Raw genomic sequence first — 23991 nt, forward strand, 5'->3', positions numbered from 1 at the left:
CAATTTCGCATTTGAGGTATTTCAGAACTCTTGGTTGAATGCCATTTGGTCCCAGTCACTTGTTACTGTTAAGTTTATTAATTTGGTCCAGAAACCTCCTCTGATGAATCCTCAGTCTGGGACAATTCCTCAGACGTGCCACCTAAAAAGAATGGCTCAAGTTTGGGAATCTCCCTAACATCCTCAGTGAAGACTGAAGCAAAGAATTCCTTTAGTTTCTCCTCAACAATCTCAACATCTTTGAGGGTTCTCTTAGCATCTCGATCATCCGGTGGCCCCACTGCTTGTTCAGCAGGCTTGCTGCTTCCGATGTGCTTAAAAACATTTTGCTGTACCTTTTTGTCTGCGTGCACACTTGCATTCCTCTTTCAAAAGAGGCACGCAAATGCGGGAAATTGAAAATGCAAATGAGGTACAGATTTTCACCTCATTTGTATATTCTTTTGGAAAGAAGAAAAGCAGTGTAGACAGGGCTCTTTCAAAAGTAAACCCCCTCTTCAAAAGAATCCTTCTTCCCTTTGAGTTTTTGGCTAGCTGTTCTTCAAACTCCTTTTTGGCTTTTCTTACTATCTTTTTACACTTGACAGAGTTTATGGGCCTTTCTGTTTTCCTCACTGGGATTTAACTTCCACTAACAGTCTGTAAAGACAGCACTCCATGCATTCTTCTTACCTTGCAAATTCTGGAGCTATTCTGTGCCAGAGAATTTACCCAGCATAGTCTGTCACACTCTAACATGGAACCTGCAGTGAAAACCCAAAAGAGGAAGCCCTCAGACAACATGGAGAAGGACTACTGAGATTGAAGGACAACAACTGGGATACTCCTGGAGCCAGCTAGAAGTTTTGTCCTGAGAGAGTGAAGTGGAGGAGACTTGTAGATGATCTACTCTCCATGCAGCGTACAAGGTTTAAGTAGTAGTAGAAGTAATCTGTGCCAGAGCATGAGATTTGTCACATAACCAGAATTTAACAGTGGAGCTATATAAGCCTGTTCTCACTCCCTCCTGAATTGTATGCAGATCAAAGAGGCTAAATTCAGAACTGAGGAGACTATTTAAACTAGGGAGAAGGAATGAAAAGTCTCTGGAGGTGGGAAGAGAAAGCTGGAGATCTGAAAGAAGAAACCACTAAATCTAACATCTATACTGAAAGCTGGGCCAAACACATAAAGAACTCATAGAGCAAGGGTCAGTAAACTGCTGACACAGGTGCCAAGAATGGCACACGAGCTGAACTGTCATGAGCACGTGGAGTGGGAGCTCAGTCCCATCTCTCTTCCCCCTTGCCCCCATGGAGCTTGTTCAATGCCTTGCCACCTGTGGATTACCAAAAGACTAGCTAATGCTACCAACCTCTACCTAAATGGTAAAGCTCTGCATCTTTATTTATTAATGAAGTTGTTGTAAGGAGGACTACTAGTGACTTTAAAAATTATCACCAGCCCTGGGACCTTACATTGAGGTCAAAAAGTCAAATTTCGGCACTCTGCCTTGGAAAGGTTACTGACCCCTGGAACAGAAGGTGAATAAAGCTGCAGCGCTAACTTTGGGAATCTCCCACAATCCAGGCAAGTACACTGACAAAGTGAGGAGGTGAAGAAAATGTGACTAGAAGGGTGAGACAGCAGTTCTATATATATATTAGTTTTACCACGTACTGTATAAGTTTGGGAGAGAGCATGTTTAGAGCAAGGGGATGGCAGTTAGGAGATCTGGGATCTATTCCTGGCTCTACCACTGCCTAGTGGGTTGTTTAAAAATATCAGGGCATCAGCAGCCTCACCTGTAAGAAAATGCCAATAACAATGCCAAACTCTTTGTGAAGTGCTTTGATATTTTTGGGTGGAGGCAGCAGTTAAGTGTTGAGTTTTATTGTGTTCTATACAGACAGGCATTTTGCTTTAGCTTTTGCAATATTTAATCATATGACTACATTTTTGCAGGTTTTAAAAATGAAAGTATAAGTACACTGGTTTTGTTATGCTCCAAATGTGGATCCACATCTGTGGGGAAATATGTATGGGCCTGCCTGAGCCAGGTTGTCATGTGTGATTTCGGCAAATCCTTTCCTGGATGAGATCATGTTTTGGTTTGTGGAGCTTTCAGATGGGAAGGCAGATGATGGTGCTTCTCAGTCTGGGTGGCTGGCAGGGGCAGTTCTACAGCTAAAATGGTGGCAACGTATGTTGGGTTTTCTTTTTTATTTGGTGAATCTTGATGCTTTTCAGCATGATTTGTACCTGTTCTATAAGTTCTGAGAATTTTGCTTTAAAGAAACATAAGCATTATCAAAATCCATCCTAGATCACTGTTCAGGTTTTGGCAGCGTTTGACAATTGCTGTGATGTTAAAGCAGATGCCTTAGACTCAGTGCATTGGTGATACCAAGCCCCAAATTTGAACGCTGGGGTTACAACTATTGGGATTTAGATATGTTGACAGATCTGCCTGTGACTGTTTCCCTACACCAGGGGTGTGCAAAGTGGGGGGTGGGCCCAAAATTTTGTAAGAGGGATGCAGCATGATCAGCTGGTGGGTCTCAGGCTCATCCATCTCTTTAAAAATGTGAAAATATGTGACTGTTTTTATGTACTTGTATTCACATTTATTTACCAATTAATAAAGTTTTTACACTCTACAGACTTATTTTCTTACATGTGCCAAAAGAAATTTTTTTCATACTAAGTAGAATTTCCATTGGTTTGGATTACATTAGACAGGTTGGGGGCTGTTAATTGCAGGGACGAAAAGTGGGGCCCAACATGTTTGCTCACCCCTACCCTACACTATGCTCATTTTGGCCTGTACACCAATAACAGGGGTGTGATGTGATGCAGAAAACATTGGTACAGTAAACCCTCAATTTAACGGAATAATTAGGGGTGTCCATTAAAGCTGAAAGTCCATTAAATCCAAATCTGCAGGACTGGAGGCACCTTGCAAAGCTCACTAGGGAGCACTCTATCCAAGACCTAGGAGGAACAACGTGGTCTAGGAATAGGCTGAGCACTCTCCCTCACCCTCAGCCAGCAGGCTGCCCACGAGGAATGACAGTGAAGTTCGCCACTCACCTGGCATTGGTGTTGTCACTGTCCGGGGTGACTAGAAGGGGTTTGCCTGGAACAAATCCCCCCCCACATTCCCTGCTGCTGGCCCAGCTGCAGCAGCAGCTCTGGTGGCTTCTCCAGCCCTGGTGACCTCAACAGCTGTGGCAGCCCTGTCGGCTCCTGTGGCCCCCTGCTGCTCTGGGGCTTCTCCAACCGCTGCAGCAGTCCCAGCCACTCTGGTGGTGGTTCCTCCAGCCATGGTGGCTTCAGCAGCAGCTCTGGTGAGCCACCAGTATTTAGGGAGGGGGTGAGGGGGAGCTGGCAGATAGTGTCTATTTCCAAAGTCCGTTAAATTGAGGTCCATTAACTGGTGTTTGGTGATCTATACTAGGTTTGTTGAAAGCCAGTGTCATCATCCCAACATTAGCAATAAAAATTCATGACACTTTCTAAAAGCAAAGATTTTTATTTATTTAATACTACTAACTGTCTCTAGGAACGATACAAAGAATTTAAGGATCAGGCCTACTCCTGAAAAGAGATCACGGACTCAGCCACAAGATGGAGCCAGAATAATTTACATACCCTGCTAGAGGTATGCTTCATTCATTAAACATTTTACTACTGCATTTACCTCTCTTTCTCACACACATTCTCTCTCTCTCTCTCTCTGGTATCCTAAAAAGGAACAAAGATTTTGTGCTGATTACTTGTTTCTCACCAGTTATTAGGTCACATTCCCAAACATACCTGAGACAAAGTATAGGCTTAAAGCACCAAAGTGAAGAGGAAATAGCCTCTTACATATGGAAATCGATTTTTCCTACAACTCCTGTGTATAAATCACACTATCCTACAAATGAAAACCTTTTAAGTAATCAGATCACAAAGCTACTCTCCAGGGATGCTTCTTCCATAGTCTAGTATAGTTAGCTGGGTTTTTGGCTGAAAACCCACTCAATCCACTCAAAACTTTGCTCACCCCGTTAAAAGCAGGCTGGGTGGTCAAATTAGGAAGCAGAGGGAAGAGGAGAGAAAAAAAATGATTATTAAGATGGTTTGGCCAGTCTATTAGCATCAAATGGATCAATATAAATGAGAGAGAACAGTAAAGAATCTGGTAGCAGTCTCAGAGGACAACAGTCAATAGAAATTATTGCCATCGTCAGAGGAAAATCTCCGGGCACTGGTTTAGAGAAGAGTTGTCATGACCCCTCAGATGATAAAAGTGTAATTAAAATAACTGCCATTTGTGGACTGCTTGAGTATGAAGTCACATTTCTACCAGCATCTAGACTGCTACTGAGTGCTTACATATGTTTTCCTGTTGTGCTTCCCCGCCTGGATGTTGGCTTAAGTAATAGTTAATTCAGAGTATTTGCACAAAGATATAATTTCTGTCTGTTCCTGCCAAAAGAAGGACAGGGAATGAGGAACTAGCAGACTATTCCATTTGTTAGCATCTTTCCTGGCCATGCCATATGGGAGGTAAAGGGAAAGGGATTATAAATTGTTATTAACAACAAGATTGTTAATAAATGGTAAAAACATAGCACAGACAGGGCACATTGTATTTTTAATTTGCTGTAGCTGGTCAAGATAAACCCATCAAGGAAAAACTGGAATGAGCCTTGTTTGCATTAGTGAATACATTGTAAAATCCTGTCAGGCTTTATCTACTTTTTTATAAAAATATCTCTTATCCCTAGCATAGAAGTTGTCTGCAGCTTTGCTAAGGAAACTTGAAAATAAGTTAGCTGCATGAAGTAAAGAAACAACCTTCCTTACAAGAAATCTACATGACTTATTGGTCATTTGTGGCGGGTTGTCACCCAGTAATTGGTTTAAAAAGGCACAGCCAGTTTTGATGCATACAGATGGTGGATGAGCTTTTGACTGGTGTAGGCTTGTCTAGATCAACTCAATAAGAGGGAATTTTTTGATGTCCAGCCAAATAGCTGCTGGATTTTTGTTTTTCCCCTTCTCCAATTCTCAGAAGCAGTAGTCAGTGTGCAAGTATTGGTGAATTCAGGAAGACAACTCACACCCTGTACACTTTTTGCAGAGATGGTAATATATTTATTCCCTCTTAATATGTAATCTCACTGCAAAACTGGCCGCACACTCAGGAAAGAGTCTAGCTAAACAGATTCTCTGAGGGTGACTTTACTTTCCAATACCGTTTGTTCCTAATACTATTCAAGTAGAAACCATGCAAACAACATTTTAATTAAAATAAATACTGCCTATGGGACAGTCAGACTAAAGGAAAATAAATTTATTTATTTAGCATCCTTCCAAATCTAACCTTTAATGTTCAAGCATCCAAAGAGGACCTTGTGCATGTTTCATACATGACATCACTAGAGACAGCATTATAGTTCTTTAAAAAACTAACTTGGCTTCTCTGACATAAGAGAGATGCTTGACCCATGAGAGACAACAGTCTATCCAAGATTTATTTCATTTTCATCTCCATTAACTTTGCCTTCATAAAGCTCTCTCATCTCTCCAGATCTTTTATTTTGGAGTTCTGTTTGTGCAGACGTGAAGACCAAGAGGTGGAAACATTCAGCTCTTCGAGTACGAGGGTATGTCTTCACTATAGGGAAGATCAACCCTGCTGTGGTTGATCTTCTGGGGTTCAATTTAACATGCCTCGTAGGGGTGCACTAAATCAAACCTATAGGGTGCCCACAGCAGCGTAGGTACTCCTGCCCCTCGTTAGGAGTAAGGGAAGTCGATGGGAACAAGCACTCCTGTCGACCTCCCTTAATGGGGACAGTGCAGAGACACTAAGTAAGGTACATTGAATCCAACTATGTAATTAAGGTGTGCAATTCCAGCTACATTAATTCGACCTTCCGCTGTAGAACAGACCTGCCCTTTGTCTTGCATAAAATACAGCCATGATTCCTCCTACTCAGGACAGGATTCAGGGAAAGCATACAAGGTTTTTTTGTTCAAGGTTTTAAAATAACACAGAAACACCCTTCTTTCTGAATATCTACTGTACAAAGCCTGACTCCCTGTCTTTCACCTATTGCTATCTAAACCAGGGTATCTACCTGTGTATACATCTTTAAGACATGTTTATATAAGACGCGTCAATATAAAATTATTACCAGTTTTGTTCTACGTCTCTCAAACAGGCCTAACTCTTTTAGCAAGCAATAGTAGGCTAACAATCGCCAGGATCAGGCTATAGCTGGAGAAATAGGTGACAAAGCCCCCTATATTGATTATATAACGTGTGTGTCTATTGCACATGCTTGGTTTTTGTCTCTTCACTGATTATTTTTCTTTTTGAACCAAATTGCTTGGTTTCTGCTTTATTATTACTAAATGTATTGCTAGTTTTAATACAGTACGTGCTATAATCTGCTTATGTGCAGTAAATATCATGGTCCTGCTAAGGCCCGATTAGAGTGCACGTATTGTTGGTCTAGTTAATTGCATGTTGTTACTCACTTATTTGCAGACTACACGGAGGTCTAAATAATCTTCTGTACAGTGAAATCACTATAAGGGAAGAATTGAAAAACTGGCAAGATTTTGTCCATATTTGACATGGTGAAGGGTGTTCTGATCATTGTAGTCTGGCTACAGTGGCTGTGTTTATCTTCCAGAGTTACCCTACAGAGAAAAATCTCCTTCCTCATTCTTAAGTTACATTGTGATTCTTCAAGGGCACACACTCTTGATTCCTTTCTCATCAGCCATCGCCACTTGGGCAGAGACCACTGTGTCCCTGCCCCATCCAGGAGTCTTCCAGGCAGCACAGTTTTTGGCTTATACTGTGATACCTCACCACGCCAAATGAACTTAAAGGTAAGGCCCTGCATTTTGCTTTCTCTCCAAAGGCTATGAATAGCATAAATGGCCCCTAGCTGCAAGTTAGCGCACCATTCTTAATAAGCAAGCACACTTATTTTTAAGATGAAAGCATCATAGAGAAATCATATTTAAAAAAATTAAAAACCATCCATGTGTGCTAAAAACCTTATCAGAAGTCACTCCACCTCCAGCCATGGATTCTGGTAGATGTCTGGAGGGGTATGAGTTGGGGGTTATAGTTGATGACAAGTTATGTTCTGACCAGACAAATACCCAGAAACCAACTACTTCTAGATAGGCCCAAGAAAGTTAATAACAGAACACCACTTGTCATCACCTATAGCCACCAACTCAAACCTCTACAGTACATTATTGACAATCTACAACCTATACTGGAACATGATGCTACACTCTCACAGGACATGGGTGAGAGACCTGTCCTTTCCTACAACCACCTACCTCAGGAAAATTCTTGCTAGCAACTACACACCATACCACAGAAATACTGATCCTGGAATTTTTCCCTGCAACAAACCATTGCCAGTTCTGTCCATATATTTACTCTGGAGAGACCATCACTGGACCTAACCACGTCAGTTACACGATTGGGGATCATATTCCTGTACCTCCACCAATGTAATATGTGCCATCATGTGCCAGAAATGCCCCCCTACTATGTATATTGGACAAACTGGACAATCACTTCACCAAAGAATTAATGGACACAAATCAGACATTAGGACTCTGAATCAATATAGACCTGTCAGTGAGCATTTCAGTGGAGCAGGCCATAGCATTCAAGACCTTAAAACCTGCATTCTAAAACAAAAAGAGAGTTTAACAACAGATTACAATAGGAGACATCTGAATTGGAGTTCATTTTCAAGTTCAATACTTTATACCTTGGTCTCAAAGATATCAATTACCTTACACATTACAAGGACAGTTTCCCCATCTTTGATATACATAGTGATCTCAGACAAACCACTTAACTTAATAGACATGTGTAGTAGGTCATTTTCGTCCTGCTTTCTTCCCTTCACCCCCTCTCCTTGGCCGTGTCTACACTAGCCCCAAACTTCAAAATGGCCACGCAAATGGCTATTTCAAAGTTTACTAATGAAGCGCTGAAATGCATATTCAGCGCTTCATTAGCATGCGGGCGGCCGCGGCACTTCGAAATTGACGAGGCTTGCCGCCGCGCGTCTCGTCCTGACGGGATTCCTTTTCAAAAGGACCCCGCCTACTTGGAAGTCATGGGAATAAGGGGACTTCGAAGTAGGCAGGGTCCTTTTGAAAAGGAGCCCCGTCGGGACGAGATGCGCGGCGGTGAGCTGCGTCAATTTTGAAGTGCCGCGGCCACCCGCATGCTAATGAAGCACTGAATATGCATTTCAGCGCTTCATTAGTAAACTTCAAAATGGCCATTTGCGCAGCCATTTCGAAGTTTGGGGCTTGTGTAGACACGGCCCTTCTGTCCTAGGTAGCTGATTCATCAGTTTTCATTTCATTTTTTTTCTATCTTTCTGTTAAATTCTCATCATGTCAGTTAACTTTTATCAGAATTTTCCAGATCTGAATAAGTGGGTCTGAGTAAAAGCTCATCACCTGATAAGTTATTTTGTTAGTCTTTAAAGTGCTACAGGACTACTTTGTTGGTTATGTTGAAACAGCTATTTCAAACTATGCACTATCCTGCATCTTAACAGCATCTATTTCAAATTAGTTATTTTGAAATAAGTGTTATTTCTCCTGCATTGAGGTTTACTGCTTTCAAAATAACACACCCACTATTTCAAATTTATTTTGAAATAGTGCGTTCATAATGTAAATGACAGCAAAGTTTTATTTTGAAATAACAGCTGTTATCTCTAAATAACTTGGCTGTGTGGCCATTGCCTAAATGTTAAAAATATACAGTTGGGAGCCTTAACAAACAAATGACAGTACTGGTTAGTAATCAGCAAGGGGGCAGGGTAAATACAATTGAGAAGTATTTATGTAACATTGTAACACAAGTAGCAGAATGGGAGATTCCAGTCAATCATAATGGGAAGCACTCCTCATTCTGCCTGGTCTGAATACACTCCTTCCAGCCCGTTGGCCAGAGATGAGTGCAGGGCCAAAATGAACTGGCCTTGGTATTTATTTTGTCTCTTGAAAAAGAAGATCAAAGGCAAAATTAAATAATGATACAAATTTTACCTAACTCTTGTTGAACCCTTTCCAGCTATAGATCTCAATTTACAAAGAGGAAGAATATTATCATCCCTTTCACAGATGGAGAAGGTACGGCACAGAGCAACTGAGATCTGCCTATGGTCAGGAAGCAGGTCAAAGGCAGAGCAGAGCAAATAGAACATAGGTTGCCTGAAGTTCCAGTCCACTAGACTCCACTACTCTAGGAATTAATAGACTCAGTTCATTTCTGATTTATATAATCCTTCATTTTAACTGAGCGATGAATGATTGCTTTTCAGAAATAAAACTGTCATTCACATTAGTCAAACACACTCCCTTGTTCACTATTAATGAACTACAGCCAAAAATAATTTTCCAGAAATTAACAGCTTGACCTGACCCATGCTACTCTTCTTGGACCTTTTGCAACACCCTTCCTAAGGAAGAGTTACTCTACAGTCCTAAACAGCTCTACGTTCTCTCCTAAGTAATTTGTCTCTTCTCTTTATAGACAGTGGGTGAGGGATACACCCCACCTCCACAAAGAGGAAAGAAATAATAAAGAAGGATGTAGCAACTTTATATAGCTGCTTATACCACAGGAGTGGCCAAATTGGCTTGTAAGGAATGTTCCCTTTAAGCTGAGTTCTTGGGTTGCCACCTAGGGGAGACTCAGGTGCACCCATAATAGAACTTTACATAAATCTGTCATTAAAATTAATGAAAGATGTGTATTTAAATTCCTCAGACTACTTTGGAAAAAATAAACCTTAAGTCATTGTTGCTGTTTCTTCTCTAGGTCACCTCTTCCCTATTAAACTTCCGTGTTCTTGGCCATTTTTTACTCTACGAAAAATGTTTTATTAGCTTAACTATTATTATGGCTATTATAGAATTAGAGTTTGGACTACTTATCTTGCTTTCTTATCTTTAGAGGTCTATTGAAATACAATTTGTTGTCCTTTGTCTCCTTTAAACAGTTGTGTACACTATGAAATCAGGAAGAAAAACAGACAGGAAAAGTAACAGAAGTAGCCCTGTTAGTCTGTATTTTAACAAAACAAACCAGCAGCAGCATGTTGCACTTTAAAGACTAACAAAATAATTTAGTTAGTGATGAGGACAGGAAAAGGAAAGATTAAAAAAAAAATCCTGACCCTGAGAAGTGGTAGAGACCTGGAGCTGTGTAAAGGACACATAGCTCAGGCACCAAAGGTGATGGGAGCTGAAGGGGGAGAAGATCTCTTCTTCTTGGCACTAGTGGTGGCAACACCCAAGAAGCTCAAGGGGCCCCAATTCAGTCTCACTTCCACCCTAATATGATCGAGCCTAGAAGTTTTTAAACAAGCCATGAGCGGGCGGGAGGGAGTTAGTTGCGGAAATAACTTGTATTGGAGCCAGGGAGAAGCCCCCATGGTGAACCGATGCTTGGCGGGGGCGGGGCACGTTGTGTAACCCCTGCGGCCGCCCTTCTTCATTGATGCCGCTTCTCCCTTACACCCCGCAGCGAGCGGGTCTCATCGCTGGGGACCCCCGTGCGCTCCGCTGCGGGGGTCACTAGTCATGAGAGCCGCCGGGCACTTGCCCCAACCGCGCCGGACACTGATCCGAGGAGGGATCCCCCCGGGCAGACGAGGGGCTCGGAGATGCCCCGTGCCAAGCTCGCCCTAACAACAGCCCGCGCTGCGGAAGGCCCCGAGCAGCCGCCCAGCCTCCCGCGGCCACAGCACAGTGCCAGCAGCCGCAGCTCGGCACGACGCGCCTCTCTTCCCACTGCCGCGGCCGCCGCTTCGCGAATGAAGCGATTCGGAGCACAAAAGACTGGCGGCGACGCGAGCCGGAGTGGAAACGGCGCAGCGAGAGGGCGGGGTCAGGGCCCCAGCCGTCGCAGAACGCCGCCCATCGCTCTATAAGCCCTATCTCCCCAGCCCGACCGCGCGCAGAAGTCTCGCTCGGGCGCCAGGCCTAGATTCCCATTGGCTCCCCGCGGCGTCCTGCCGCTTGCAACGCGAGGGAACGAGGCCACGCACTCTCACCCTCCCACCTCCCCAACAACGGAGGCGTTGCCGTCGCGCGCCCAGCCGCGCGCCTTCCTGGGGGTGGAGCGGGGAGGGGTAGGAGGTTGGCTGTTGGAGCGCGCGCGCGTTCTGATTGGCTGCAGCCAACGTTCTTGAGAGACTGTTTAACTGCTGCGGCCAGCGAGGCTGTGGGGAGAGGAAAACAAAACAAAGGAGCGTAGCGGTGCGGGCGCCGGGATGCCTCGGCCGCCTCTCGGTCCCGACGGGAGGAGACGCGGGCCCGGCCCCCGGCTCCCCTGATGACCCTGGGCGCTGCAGCCGCCGCGGGGAAGACGCCCCTGAGCCTGGGGAGAGGGAAAGACACCCCCGTCCCCGGCGCACACGCAGCCGGCGGCCCCTGAGCAGAGCATGAGAGGCTGGTGCTGCTAGACCCCAGCGAGGCGCGACGGAGGCTGCCCCTTCCTCGTGCCAAGGCAGCCCCCCACGGAGGGAGGGCAGCGGGGCCGCTCCTGCTCGGCGGTCCGGCCGGTGAGTATCCAGAAGGCAGCAACTCTCCGCCTGAGGGCCCCTCCCCACCTTGTTCTCCGTGCGGTTCCTCCTCGCGCCTCGGCGGCGGCTTTGGTATTCACGGGTGGGGGGAGGGGGCGGAACAACGGCAACTTTCCTGGCCCGGCCCAGCCCGGCGGGCTCAGGCTCTATTTATAGCGCCTGGAAGTGGCGGCAGAGCTGCCCGCCCGGTGGCCGCCGCCGTATTCCCTGGCGGATTGTGAGGCTTGGCATTGCTGCGGGGCTCGGGGGCGGCTGACCCCGGCCCGCCGGGCGGGACCCTGGCCCTGCGCCCTTCCCTGCTGGAGCGGGCTGGTTCGGCCTCGCTTGCGTTTGTAAGCGGGAAGACGCCGCGAGCCCTTTCCGAGCTCCGCTAGCGCGATCCGAGGCAGGCCGCGGCGCAGGGAGGCTGTCGGGAGTGGGCCGGAGCTCGCTTGGCTGGACTGCAGAGCCGGAGGGAGGTGAGTGAGGATCCCCCTTCCCTGCCTGCCGAGTCCTGTCTGCTCGCCCCCTCCCCCAATGGCTGCTGCAGACCGGGACCGAGAAGCGAGAGCGGCTGCGGCTTTTGTGAAAAGTTACACTGTCTGTCCTGCGAGCTTCGCAGGCGCTTTTGCAAACGAAAAGCAGCACCATTTACAGAGGTAGCTTTCGCACGCTGATACCGAGGAAGAAGAGGCATTTGAAAATGAGCTCGAAAAGAGAAACCAGGATCAATTTGTGGGGAGAAACGCGGTCGAGCTGGAAGTTACTTTAATTAGTCTAGTCGCTGGCTGCTAAAAATCAAGAGTGAGATTTAATAATGGTCCATATTTCTGTATGGCCGTGGGTTTTTTTGATGTTGTTTGAGCTGAACATATCTCACCAAATCTGAATACGTAGCTTCTCTCCTGTTTCTTTTTGAAAAAGAAAATGTAATTGAATCAGTTTATGAATGGTATTTGTATATTTAAGACAAACAAACAAACAAACAACAGTTTTTCCGGCATGCAGTTGCCAGACAAACGCTCATTTCCTCCCTTTTGCCCTTTCTTATTGAATGACTTGAGATAGAGCCCCAAATAGTCAGGAACCTTGAGTTCACTGTGTTCTACTTTATTTTTAATTTAAATCTATTGGTGTGACTTTGAGTTGATCTTAATAAGAGTGATGTGAAAACTACCTAGATAGTCATCGAGCTGAATTAACAGCTAAACTATAAAGAACCTGATATAATTTTGATGACTATCTAACTTCACTATGAATTTCTTAAGTGTTGTGAATTTTAATCGTTAGTAACCTTGTTCCTGATGTAGTGGCCAAGTTTAAATACCTTTCAAAGTATAAACAGATTAGATTGGTCTTTTAAATTATGAAAGAAGAGTCACTGGTTTATACACACTTCTCTAGGGTGACCCCTCCAAAAATAGCTGTAAAGTATAGTAGTGAGAAGTGTTACAAAGATGACATTTATTAACTAAAATGTTAAAACGTCTAAGAATTATAAGTCAGCTGCTAAACTTTGTGTCTAAAGATTGTCTAAATGTTTTTATATATAGATCCTGAAATTTTAGTGGTAATGTCTTTACCTGGTGGGGGTTAATAATGTCCTTAGACTGCATCTGCTTTAACATGCTTCCTTTCATTGTTTGTTTATACATCCGGGAGCAAGGTGGGGACTGCCCACTTCATTAGGATTGGCTGATACATGACTACCAAATTTGGGCATCCCTTTCGGTGATGTCATGCTGCTAGATGGCAGCAGAACTAAAATAACATGACAAAATTCATGAATTGTAAATTCGGATACAAATGCTAAGTTTCTTTGTTCAAGTAGTTAAATGCTTTAAGAACTGCAAACACTGTCAGCCTCCGAAAATGAATGGAGAAGCAAAGTCAGTAGATTGTAAACACTAGAGTGAAACTGATAATTCTTTAAAATGTTAGTTTCTGAAGCTCCATTTTTTTCCTACACCACATCCTGCAACATGTATTCTAAAACTTTTTTGTTTTAACTATTTTGAATAATAAGAACTATTCGTCTTTATTCTGAACCTTTTTGCAACTGGTCCTCATTTCTGACTGCCAGATGATTGTGCAGAGTTATTAACTTGTAAGCAGACATTAGGAATATGCATGGATTCTCGTGAAAATGTTTATGCCCTAGATTTTTGTCATGATGTGTGTCTGCTCAAAACTAGCTTGGTATTCTAACTAAAGGTTGTAACTTTTGACTCCGCCAGGAGGAAGGTAAAATGCTGAAGATCTTTGATTCTGATGAGCTTTAAGTGTAATTATCAATAATCTCTAACAAACTAACTTTGGGGGTATCTTTGACTAGTATTTTCTGAGTGTTACATGATACATGCAGTAGTTTAAAAGATGTTTAGACTACATACTTGAAGACTTTCAAGTATTGTGTGTGTGTTTTATTCTGTAAGCTCTTGCGTTCCAATCAAGAAAAGAGCTTAAGTGCTCCAATATGTTCTTGAATTCATATTGGCTGTGGGCTGTGTTTCTTAACTTTCATCATGTGCCATGGATGCAATTTTACATTTTCTTGTTAATATTTAGTGGCCTTTTTCTTTTTACAGCAGTGAGGTAGAGTACTTTGAGTTATTTCAAGTGGAAGATTAAACTAGAGCTATATGGTTTGTGCACCCTTGCATCAGATAAACCATTCCTATTTTAATTACCAGCGAAAGTCTTTGCTTTGAGGGTTATTATTTAACTCTCTCCATTTCCCAACATGATTTATATGCTGAAAACCAGTAACAGTAAAATTCAGAATTTTCTTGGTAAGCTAATGCCTCAAGGGATATAGGTAGTAAGGCTATCGCCTAATTCTCAGTTCCTGCTTTGACAACAGTTTGGGCTTGTCTACGCTACCGCCTTCCTTCGAAGGAAGGATGGTAATTAGGGTGTTGGGAGTTTACTAATAAAGTGCTGCTGTGCATAGGCAGCACTTCATTAAGCAAATTCCTCCCTGCGGCAACTTTGAAGTTTTAAATTTTGAGGGGTGAGGGGACTTCAAAGTGTCCCTGGCACTTTGAAGTACTGGCGGGTGAGCCGTGGCTATATGCATGCCGGTACTTTCACTTCGAAGTTGCCGCATGGGGGAATTTGCTTAATAAAGTGCTGCCTATGCATGGCAGCACTTTATTAGTAAACTCCCAATACCCTAATTACCATCTGTCCTTCCAAGGAAGGTGGTAGTGTAGACAAGTCCTTTAAGAGCTTGAGTCAGTAAAGTGACAAATCCTAATAAAAGTAATCTTCCAGTTTTTAAAAATTGCATTCAACCTAACATGGAAGTTATGGGCCTTGTATAACTACTTAAATGACGGTAACCAAAATAAATCAAAAGCAATAAGAATACCTGTGGCATCTTATAGACTACCAGATATTTTAGAGCATCTGACAAAGCGGGTCTTTGCCCACAAAAGCTATACTCTAAAATATCTGTTAGTCTGTAAGGTGCCACGGATGGTCTTTTTGCTTTTGAAATACAGACTGAGTTGGTTACCCCTCTGATACAAAATAAATTAGGAGCAAATGTTAATCTTTACTAATCATCTAGGCTGTGTCTACATGGGCACAAATCTTCGAAATAGCCATATTTCGAAGATTACTAATGAGGCGCTGAACTGAATATTCAGCGTCTCATTAGCATTAGGACACCTCTGGCCACAGCGCTTCGAAAGTGCTGCTTTCGAAAGGGCCCGCACCTTTCGAAATGGCCTTATTCCGATCTGTGATCGGGATAAGGGGATTTTGAAAAGTGCAGGGTCCTTTCAAAAAGGAGCCCGTGCAGCCGCACTGGGTGGCGCGCTTTCGAAGCACTGTGGCCGGAAGCGTCCTAATGCTAATGAGGCACTGAATATTCAATTCAGCGCCTCATTAGTAATGTTCAGAATATGGCTATTTCGAAGATTTGTGCCCATGTAGACACAGCCATATTGAAAGAGTGCCATAAGGCCCCAATCAGGATGGGAGGAGCACAAATGTCCTGTCCTGCACAAGAAGACAGTTAGGCTGCATTTACACTACAGCAGTCCTTTGACAGAAGCTCTTCTGGAAGAAATGTTCCAAAAGAACTTCTCTAGAAAGATCACATCCATACACAAAAAAGCAGATTAACAAAATTAATCTGCTCTTGATAAACAGCAACCACACAGTCCCTGGTCTTTCAAAAGCATTGGCTGCGGATCAAAAAATCCGGCACCATGAGGAGTGCTCTGTTGAAAGAAGAGCCTACAGAGCATCTACATGCACTTTTTTAAAAGAATCTTTTGGAAAAAGGCTGTCTTCCTCATCTGGGAGAGGAAGAGGACCACTGGAAAAGGGGCCATGTTCTTTTGATTTCAGATCGAAAGAGTTCATTTTGGGTTTTTTTTTTTTGTTTTTTTTTTTTGGAAAAGGTCCTGTTTTTTCAAAAGGCCTTGTTAGCGTAGATGCAGTCTTTCTGTCTGGAGGGACATACAAGCTTAAAGGCTACAAGACCAGATAAAAGTGTTGGGGAAAAACAGAGAGGACCAGTCTGTATCATTCATGCTAGTTTACATGCCTTTATTTGTCTTTAGAATTCGTGAGACTGGATGAGGGGAAAAGATCAACCAGTTCTGAAACAGTAGCGAGCTAGCCGCATTATTCTAAAAATATATGTATTGTTCAAGCCAATTAGCCACACTCAATTGGCCAAACAGCCACATGTGGCTAGTGGTGACACCATGGCTCTAGAGGATGGATATGAAGAGGAGAGAGAGAAGCATGACAGGGGAATGAAGCTGTTAACAGACAGTTATGGGGGATTGAAAAGAAGGAGGAGAAACTGAAGGTGCAGATCTGAGGATGTTGCTGCTGTCCAGTAGCAGTGAGGCTGGGTCTACATGGACCTGTAGTGCTGGCAGCTTTGTGCTAATGAGCAGTCTGGCAAGTGCAAATAGCTGCTCATTAGCATAATCACATGGCTTATTAGCATAGCTGCATGAAATCTCGCTGCCATCAGGAAACAGTCGGGGTAGACGTACCTCTACCAGCAAAAAACCCGCGTTGTCAGCAGCCTCTTATGTCACATGACATTTTTCATATGATACCTCTTTTCCAACTCATTAATAAAGCAGTTGAAAAGTAAAATGCAATGTTATATAAGGGTGGGTAGGTGGCTTGAAATGGAAAACACATTGCCATGGTGATCACACATGGCTTAAGCTTTATTTTTTTTCTTTTAATTTTTTGTTAAAACCAAATTTTATTTAGACCTATAAAATAGAAGTTTTAGATGGTGGATGATTATAACTGCCACAGAGCAGCTAATGATGGGCTGATTAAACTTTTTGCTTAGATTTTTTTTTTTTTTTTTTTTTTTTTTAATTCAAAAGCCCATGGATTAAGAAATCATTTCTAGATACCAGCTATACTTGGCCTACTGCCTTATTACTTTAATTCTCATATTATCTATCTAAAAATCACATGTGCTTTTTATTTTCACTTTTTATAAAGCTAGTGGAAAAGAGCATAAAATACAATGAATTCTTACAATGGCACTTTTATTTCAACATTTGTTATTGATCTACTGTACCAGCCACATAATGACTAGTGACACAAGTAATCATTTATATATCATTTAATTAGTAGTCTTCATGCATGGATTGTTCAGATGATTTGAATATGTAAGGTGTGTGGAAAATTTTAAAGATACGATTCAGATTATGTGGACATCTGGAACACTAGTGACATGATTACTGTGAGACACAACCCCCCCCAAATTGTGAGGGTAAAAGGAATTGTGTACTCCTAAACTGTGCAGAACTTCAACCAATGATCTGAAAGCAAGAGGCACTATTTTGCCACCCTTCTAGTCTTTGAAACAGAAAGTTCAGTTTTCATATGGTTTATTTTTAAAGCTTTGAAATCCAAGAGAAAAGTTAAATGTACTTAAAAGCTATTCCTGGCTTTTAAAACATTGTCTTCTCTGCTTACCTGCAGGTTGTGACAGTTTCTCTTGTGGCATCTGTGTGGAAAGTGCCACACACACTCCAGAACAACAACGGCTTTTGCTTGCATTTTCCAGTGTTTTCTTTGTCAGCAAATTCAGCAAAGTTGTAATTGTTCAAGTGCCAGCCCTGAGCTGAGTGAGGAGCCACCAGCAGAGATGGTAAAAATGACAAAATCAAAAACATTCCAGGCTTACCTTCCAAACTGCCACCGAACCTACAGCTGTATCCACTGCAGAGCCCACCTAGCCAATCATGATGAATTGATTTCCAAGGCAAGTGATTTTGTTTAGAGACTTTTTAAACTAAATAATTAACTAAAATAGTTTTCTATCTCAAGTGCTGACGCAATGAGAAATGATAAAAATCTGATGCATCCTTGAAAGTATCTTCCCATGAGCTCCATTCTTGGGGCATAAGGGCATTATATTGAGGAATGGATGTTTTCTGGGAATGAAACAGGGCTTTACACAAAGCTTCCAGAAAACCTCTATCTTCATAACCTCCCACTAATAACAGGTAGGTAGTGCTTTTTCAGATGTGACTGGCGTTTACCAGACCAGGACTAGATGTGATAAGTTTGCTGAAGAAGAAAACTGTCTGTGGGAGGCATAGCAGTCAGGATTGGGAAATTATTCTTGTTTTTTAAATTGATGCCAAAGATTCATCTAATAGAGAGGAATTACAAAATTAGCTGGTGTTACACAATCCACTGGATCAACATGGAGCCCATCACTACATTATTTAAGTCCTTCATTCTCTCTTATTAGTCTATACCATCTGGTTAATTCGTGGTTCTTAAAAAGTTGATTACTCTGAGGAATGTTTAAAATGTTCAAGCAGCCTTATCTTTAAATTTCACAAAGAAATTCTGAAGCTTTTGAAATTCTGTAGCCCTGTCCTTTTTTTAGCAACTGTTGAAAGAACTTGACTCCATAATCATGTAGTAAAATTTAATATCCCATAGAACAATATGGTAAGCACCAGGTGTCTTTTAGTCAAAGTAAGTTTCTGATGGAATACCCTGTAAATATTTTGAGGGGGAACAATATAGTTTTCAGAATTTTTTTTTTAAACAGGTATGTGTTTTAGGGGAAGGATGGGATTTTCTCTGCTATTAGTGAGAACATTCTTCTTGGGGGTTCGTCCCTTATTTCTTACCATATTGTGGTGTTCCCCCACCCATAATTCCCCTTTGTCACTCGTGCCTGATGGTATTTATAGCAGCACTGGAGCAAAGCTGCTTCCTTTTGGAGTATCAGGAAGTAAAAAAAGCCAGTCCTTTTAAGTAACTTCATTGCTGGCTAGTCCTGTGCAGAGGTTTAGGAAGTTGGTCCTTGAGTGATGTGCCCCGTAACTGCCACCAACACCTTCTATGCTCTTCAGCTCCTTGTAGGTCTCCTGGGAACAGATAATACTGGCTCCAAATATAAATACCAGCAGCTTTTTTTTTTTTTTTTTTGCTGCAGTATTTCCGTAGATATCTTCTTGCAAGCCTATTCCTCTCTTCTCTTCTGTGTTTTCACCTTCCCCTACCTCCAACTTAAAGTGCTGTGTTAATGCACAATACTAAGTGCTGTCAAAAGCAAAAGTTTATTAAACATAGAAAAGACACAAACTCTTTATTTCACTAACTTTCAATTCCTATAATTGCAAATATTGCTTTAAAACAACTGCAGGAGAATACAGGCAGAAATGTGACCCAAATTGACAGAGTAGAGTGTTGTGTGCTGCTCATTCCAGCACCTTCTGGCCATCCTAGGAATTTGCTCTGATACCAGTGTGCCTACCCTGAGTGAAAACAACGGGAATTACTGCGGCTCCTTATAGACTAACACATTGGAGCATACACTTTCCTCAGATACCACGTCACTGAATGATGTCTCATTCGCCATTACTGTTCTCACCCCCACTCTGGGACCCACATCACTTCCTGGACTGCAGTATGCTCTTCCCCACTCAGCCCTGGTTTTCCCCACACATTCCAGGGGACTGACAGTCTTCATGCCTTATATTTTGCCCCCACAGCAAACTTCTGCGTCAAGTGTAGCCACTTCTTGCAGTGACCAGCTGTAGTAGTCCATGCCCAGCCACTCCCCTCAATGGTAAAGGGGTTAGGGAAAGAGACCCAGGCCTACCTATTACTCTGGGTCTCGACCCAGGGACGCTCTATTTGGCAGCTAGATGCTGTGTCTCATTCAACTCTTGCTGTCAGTTTTCCTGGGCTGCTTCCCATAGCCCTTGCACTTTCTCTGCCCCTGTATTAAGGTTTTAGCCAGTCCGACTGGAGCTCCCTCTCACTACTCTGACCCTGCCCAGCACTGTTCTATCTAGGGTGCATCTCTCAGCAGCTGGATCATCTCCCTTAACCTCTGGAGATGGGGTGCTCAATGCAGCAGAGGGGGGCCTTTCTTCTGTGGCCTTCCCTGGTCCTGACTGACCACTAATAGGGAGGAGGCTTGTTGAAACAATCTCAGTAAGGTCTCTTCCATTGGGCTGGGGTTCTGTGCAGCCTCTCACAGGGCTTCTTTAATACTGCCCCTCCCACCCCCATTACCTGTGGGTGGCAGCCACTCTACTCTATGGATGTCCCTTTTGCAAAGGAATATTAAGAATTCTTTTTCAACAAAATTCTAATATAAATGTCAAGAAGAAGACAGGACTTCATTATTTGAGGTGTATGTTGAAGGTTGGATTTGACTAACTAGGAGATGGAATGTTATCCAGATCTATGGAGTTGCTTGGAATTGTTTCACTAAACAAATGGAGGAATATGGCAAACCTTATCAGCAAACTTCAGAAAGAAAACTGGAATACTGAACTTTCAAAAAGAAAAATGAGATCCATCACACATAGTTATAACCGAATTTATCATCCACTAGAGTTCTTTAGGGTAACTACATGTGATGCAACAAGCTCTTTAGTTTGACAGATTAAGGTTTACCACAATTTCTGGACAGGCAACTTAAATATGTATAAGGCTTTTGAAAGAAGTCTTGATAGTAAGAACATGGCTTGAACATATGAGCCTGTCAGATCATAGGCCTGTACTACAACTTTAAATTTCTAGAAAAGATTTAAAAAATTGAGACCTTAAAAGTTTGAAGATGGGTTATTGAGAAATTGGGGTGTGGTGGGAGGTGGGTGAAGTTCCAAGTGCTGTGTGTTCGAAGAAATTTATCTCAAAAATGTCCTGGAGTCACGAAGGATTCAGATATATAATAAAAGGTCTTGTTTAATATTGGTTTCTTATTCTCTAGTGAAGGTTCATCATAAAACAAGCTACAAAACTTTTAAATGTTTGCTGATTGGCAAGTCATCAGAGTTATGGCCAACATTCCCTGGATTCTGAGTTTCTTGCCTTTATGTTGCTACAGCCTGGTTATATGTTTTGTGTCAGATCTAGACAGGCATTAATGTGAAGTATATTTTTTGCTTGTAAATTAAAAATGTACTTGATTGTTTGCTGCTTTCCAACATACTGTACTGTTAGCAAGTAAAGGGAAAACATTCAATTGTTTAAAGCTCAGCATGTGAGAGAGACCTCACATAGACAAATAGAGTGTTGTGTGAGGGGTGGGGGTTTTCTTTCAATAGAGTATTAATTCCTGATGTTGAATTTTGTGACCTGTAAGCATCTGTGATACACTGTCCCATGGGGAAAATGTAACGTTCACTACTAACATAAGTCCTGTAATTGTACTCTTAGAATGGAAGGTTAAAACTATCGTGAAACAGACCCATACAAGTACTTGAATGACATATTTGGTCACTGTATTTAATGTTTTAGCAAAGCATAATTGTTAGAAAGAAAATGCAGAGTTACAATAGTCGTTGATGGAAACTGTGCCTCCTGGATATCCCCTCCAATGTTGTGCTATCTTAAAATGTGTTCATTAAAATATTCAGAATATGAATATTTCTGGTATGTGTGACAAAAATGAAGATATTTTATACTAAACTGTTGTAAATAAAAAAGGCAGTGGGGTGACTCTGTACTCTAGAGGCAGCTGGCATACATTTGCAATCTGAAGCAAAAATATTTTACTTCGATTTGCATGGAATTGCAATAAATAAGCTGTTGGCAATTAGAAGGCAGAACTAAAAATGATTTTCCCTTTCATTTTACGGCCAGTAATTCTGCCAGTCCACTCTGGGCAATATTTTCCTGCATCTTCTCCCTTCCTCTGTCTCCCCTCCTCCCACCCAGAGACATCTTTCAATAGATGTTGTGTGTGTGGTTTTTTTTGGAGCAAGACTCTAGCAACTACTTTTAAAAAAAAAAAAAAAAAAAAAAAAAAAATCTATATTGGCTTTGAACATAACCTTTTGGGGGCTGGGTGGGTGGAGAGGCATACATTTCTGACAGTTGTTTTTCTGTCAGTTGCTCTAGTAATGACTCCTCTTACTGTACTCTGCTTGTTGGAAACACAGACAAAAAAGGACAACCTCTGCAAAGCCAAAAAAGTCCAAGATGCCTAGTGCGTGGGTTTCAGTTACCCTCTTCCCAGGTTATGCAAACCTCTTCAATTAGAACGCCTGACAAAGAGCTCTATCTTCAGAGAAACCACAAAGCTGTTCTTACTCCAACTCTTATGGACATGTGCAGATAGCCCCCTTGACAGAAACCATGCCAACACAGAGGACTCGTGTCACCAATAATATTGGGAAGGAAGCGTCTTGTCAAGTGATCTAGAGTCCAGAATGCTTTAGTAGTTTGCTTTATGAAATATTTTGAGCCCATCTTTAATTTTATTTAGGTAGTCTCCCTCCCCACATCCTATGGAAGGTTTGAATTAATCATAACCTACTTTAAAATCCAAATAAAACAGATGTGAATGACTTGTAGAGAAGTCTAGTTGCTGGTTTCTTTGTTCTAATCTTCCTCCTGTGTTCTCCATCGTGCCTCCCAATCTTGTTCAGGGCATGGCGTGGGGGAAATCCAGAATTTTAAAATTGGTCAGAAAAATCATAATCCTGTGTTTTTGGTTTTTTTTTCCCCCTTAGGAAAGAAGATGAAAAATAACTTTATTGACTCTGATCAGGAAAAGTGTCAGGGTGGGCTGTTTTGAGGAGGGGAGTTGGAGTTTTGTTTTCAAAAGGTCTGTTCATGTCAGTCCCGACCTTTGAGCAAAACAGGCCATATCTTTTCTTTCTTACAGCATACAAAATATGCCTCAAAATTTCTCAGGGGGTGGGGGGGGCTTTATATTAAAATATATAAATATGTTGCCTTTTTAAAACTAACTCATGGCTATTAATCTTTAGAAATAGTGATGTTGCAAAGCCTAAGAGTTCAAGTCCTTTAAATCACAGGGAAAGGGTTTTTTTTAAGATTATTTGAAACTTTCTGCTTTTTGTTTATTCCCATTAAAATTCAGTGATTGTCCTTTTTAATAAAGAAAATCATATTTAAAGATTGGAAACATTGATTTTTCATTTGCTACATTAGAGCTCACAAACATCTTGATGCTTCCCTGATACTCTTCAGCAAGACTAGGCTTGATACTCGTGCCATTTTAAGCAAGGAAAACAACTCTTCAGTGGGACAGTGAACCTTTCAGACTTTCTTTATAAAGAAGCAAAAGGGGATACAAATCCATTATTTAAAAAAATCCTTTGGACTGCATTTCATGGAGGGTCCTTGAAGAACTTTGAAAAGCAAATATTATGTATGCCACTCATAAATGATTTTAAAAGGTGTGGTGTTTTTTTTTACTCTGATAAGCTGACCTTGAAACATTTTAAAAAAAAAAAAAAAAAAAAAAAAGGCTAGACCATAATGTATCAATTGGAGATTAAAAAAAAATTCTAAAAAGATACCTTGACCTTCTCCTTCCCAGGATGATCTTCTAAAAGACTCGATTGGAAACACCTCTGTTGTGTCTAACTTCTAGCTTCAGCTGTAGATTCTTAAACTTCAGTGGTTTCTACAAAATTTGTAACATCCCTAGTCATCCTGTCTTAACTTTTTTTTTTTTTTTTTTTTTTTAAAAAGCCAAACAGACTGGAGGTCAGTATGTAAATACAATTTTGCAGAAGATTGGGAAGAAGGACAGAGCACAGATGCTTTGTAGAAAGGCTTTTTGAGGAACTTTTCTTATGTGGCTGTGTAAAGCGGATAGCCACACCAAATGGCTTCTAATATGAGTTTAGTTTATAATGTGCAAAACTTGGGTGAAAACCTAAAATAAGCTTTTGGTAAGCATGTCTCACCAACATCAAATGGAATAATCAGGCCATACACCTAGCTCAGATCTTCCTTTCAGCCAGTGTAGCAAATAAATTACACAAGCTACCTGGAATACAGAAGTTGCTAAAGCTTTTCAAGCACTCTTCTAACCAGTTCAGTAGAAAAGTGATTAATTGGGCATCCTTTGGCTTTCCAA

The 23991-nt window shown here is 42.0% G+C and overlaps 1 protein-coding gene across 3 annotated transcripts in view; it reads left to right on the forward strand.

Moving 5' to 3' along the window:
* The first annotated feature begins 10676 nt into the window (after positions 1-10676).
* Positions 10677-23991, forward strand: part of YPEL1 (yippee like 1) — a 33150-nt gene continuing 19835 nt past the window's right edge. The window contains exons 1-2 of one of the 3 annotated variants that reach the window (XM_075012823.1): positions 10677-11612; positions 17595-17877. In XM_075012823.1, coding sequence (XP_074868924.1) covers positions 17761-17877 — 117 coding nt within the window. In that variant the 5' untranslated portion in view covers positions 10677-11612; positions 17595-17760. Of the gene's footprint in view, positions 11613-11816; positions 12092-12124; positions 12272-17594; positions 17878-23991 lie in introns of those variants that run through there. The other 2 variants (XM_075012824.1, XM_075012825.1) reach the window with 2 other exon arrangements.

This window comes from Carettochelys insculpta, chromosome 18 (genome assembly GCF_033958435.1).
Source record: "Carettochelys insculpta isolate YL-2023 chromosome 18, ASM3395843v1, whole genome shotgun sequence".
NCBI classification, from domain to species: Eukaryota; Metazoa; Chordata; order Testudines; family Carettochelyidae; genus Carettochelys; species Carettochelys insculpta.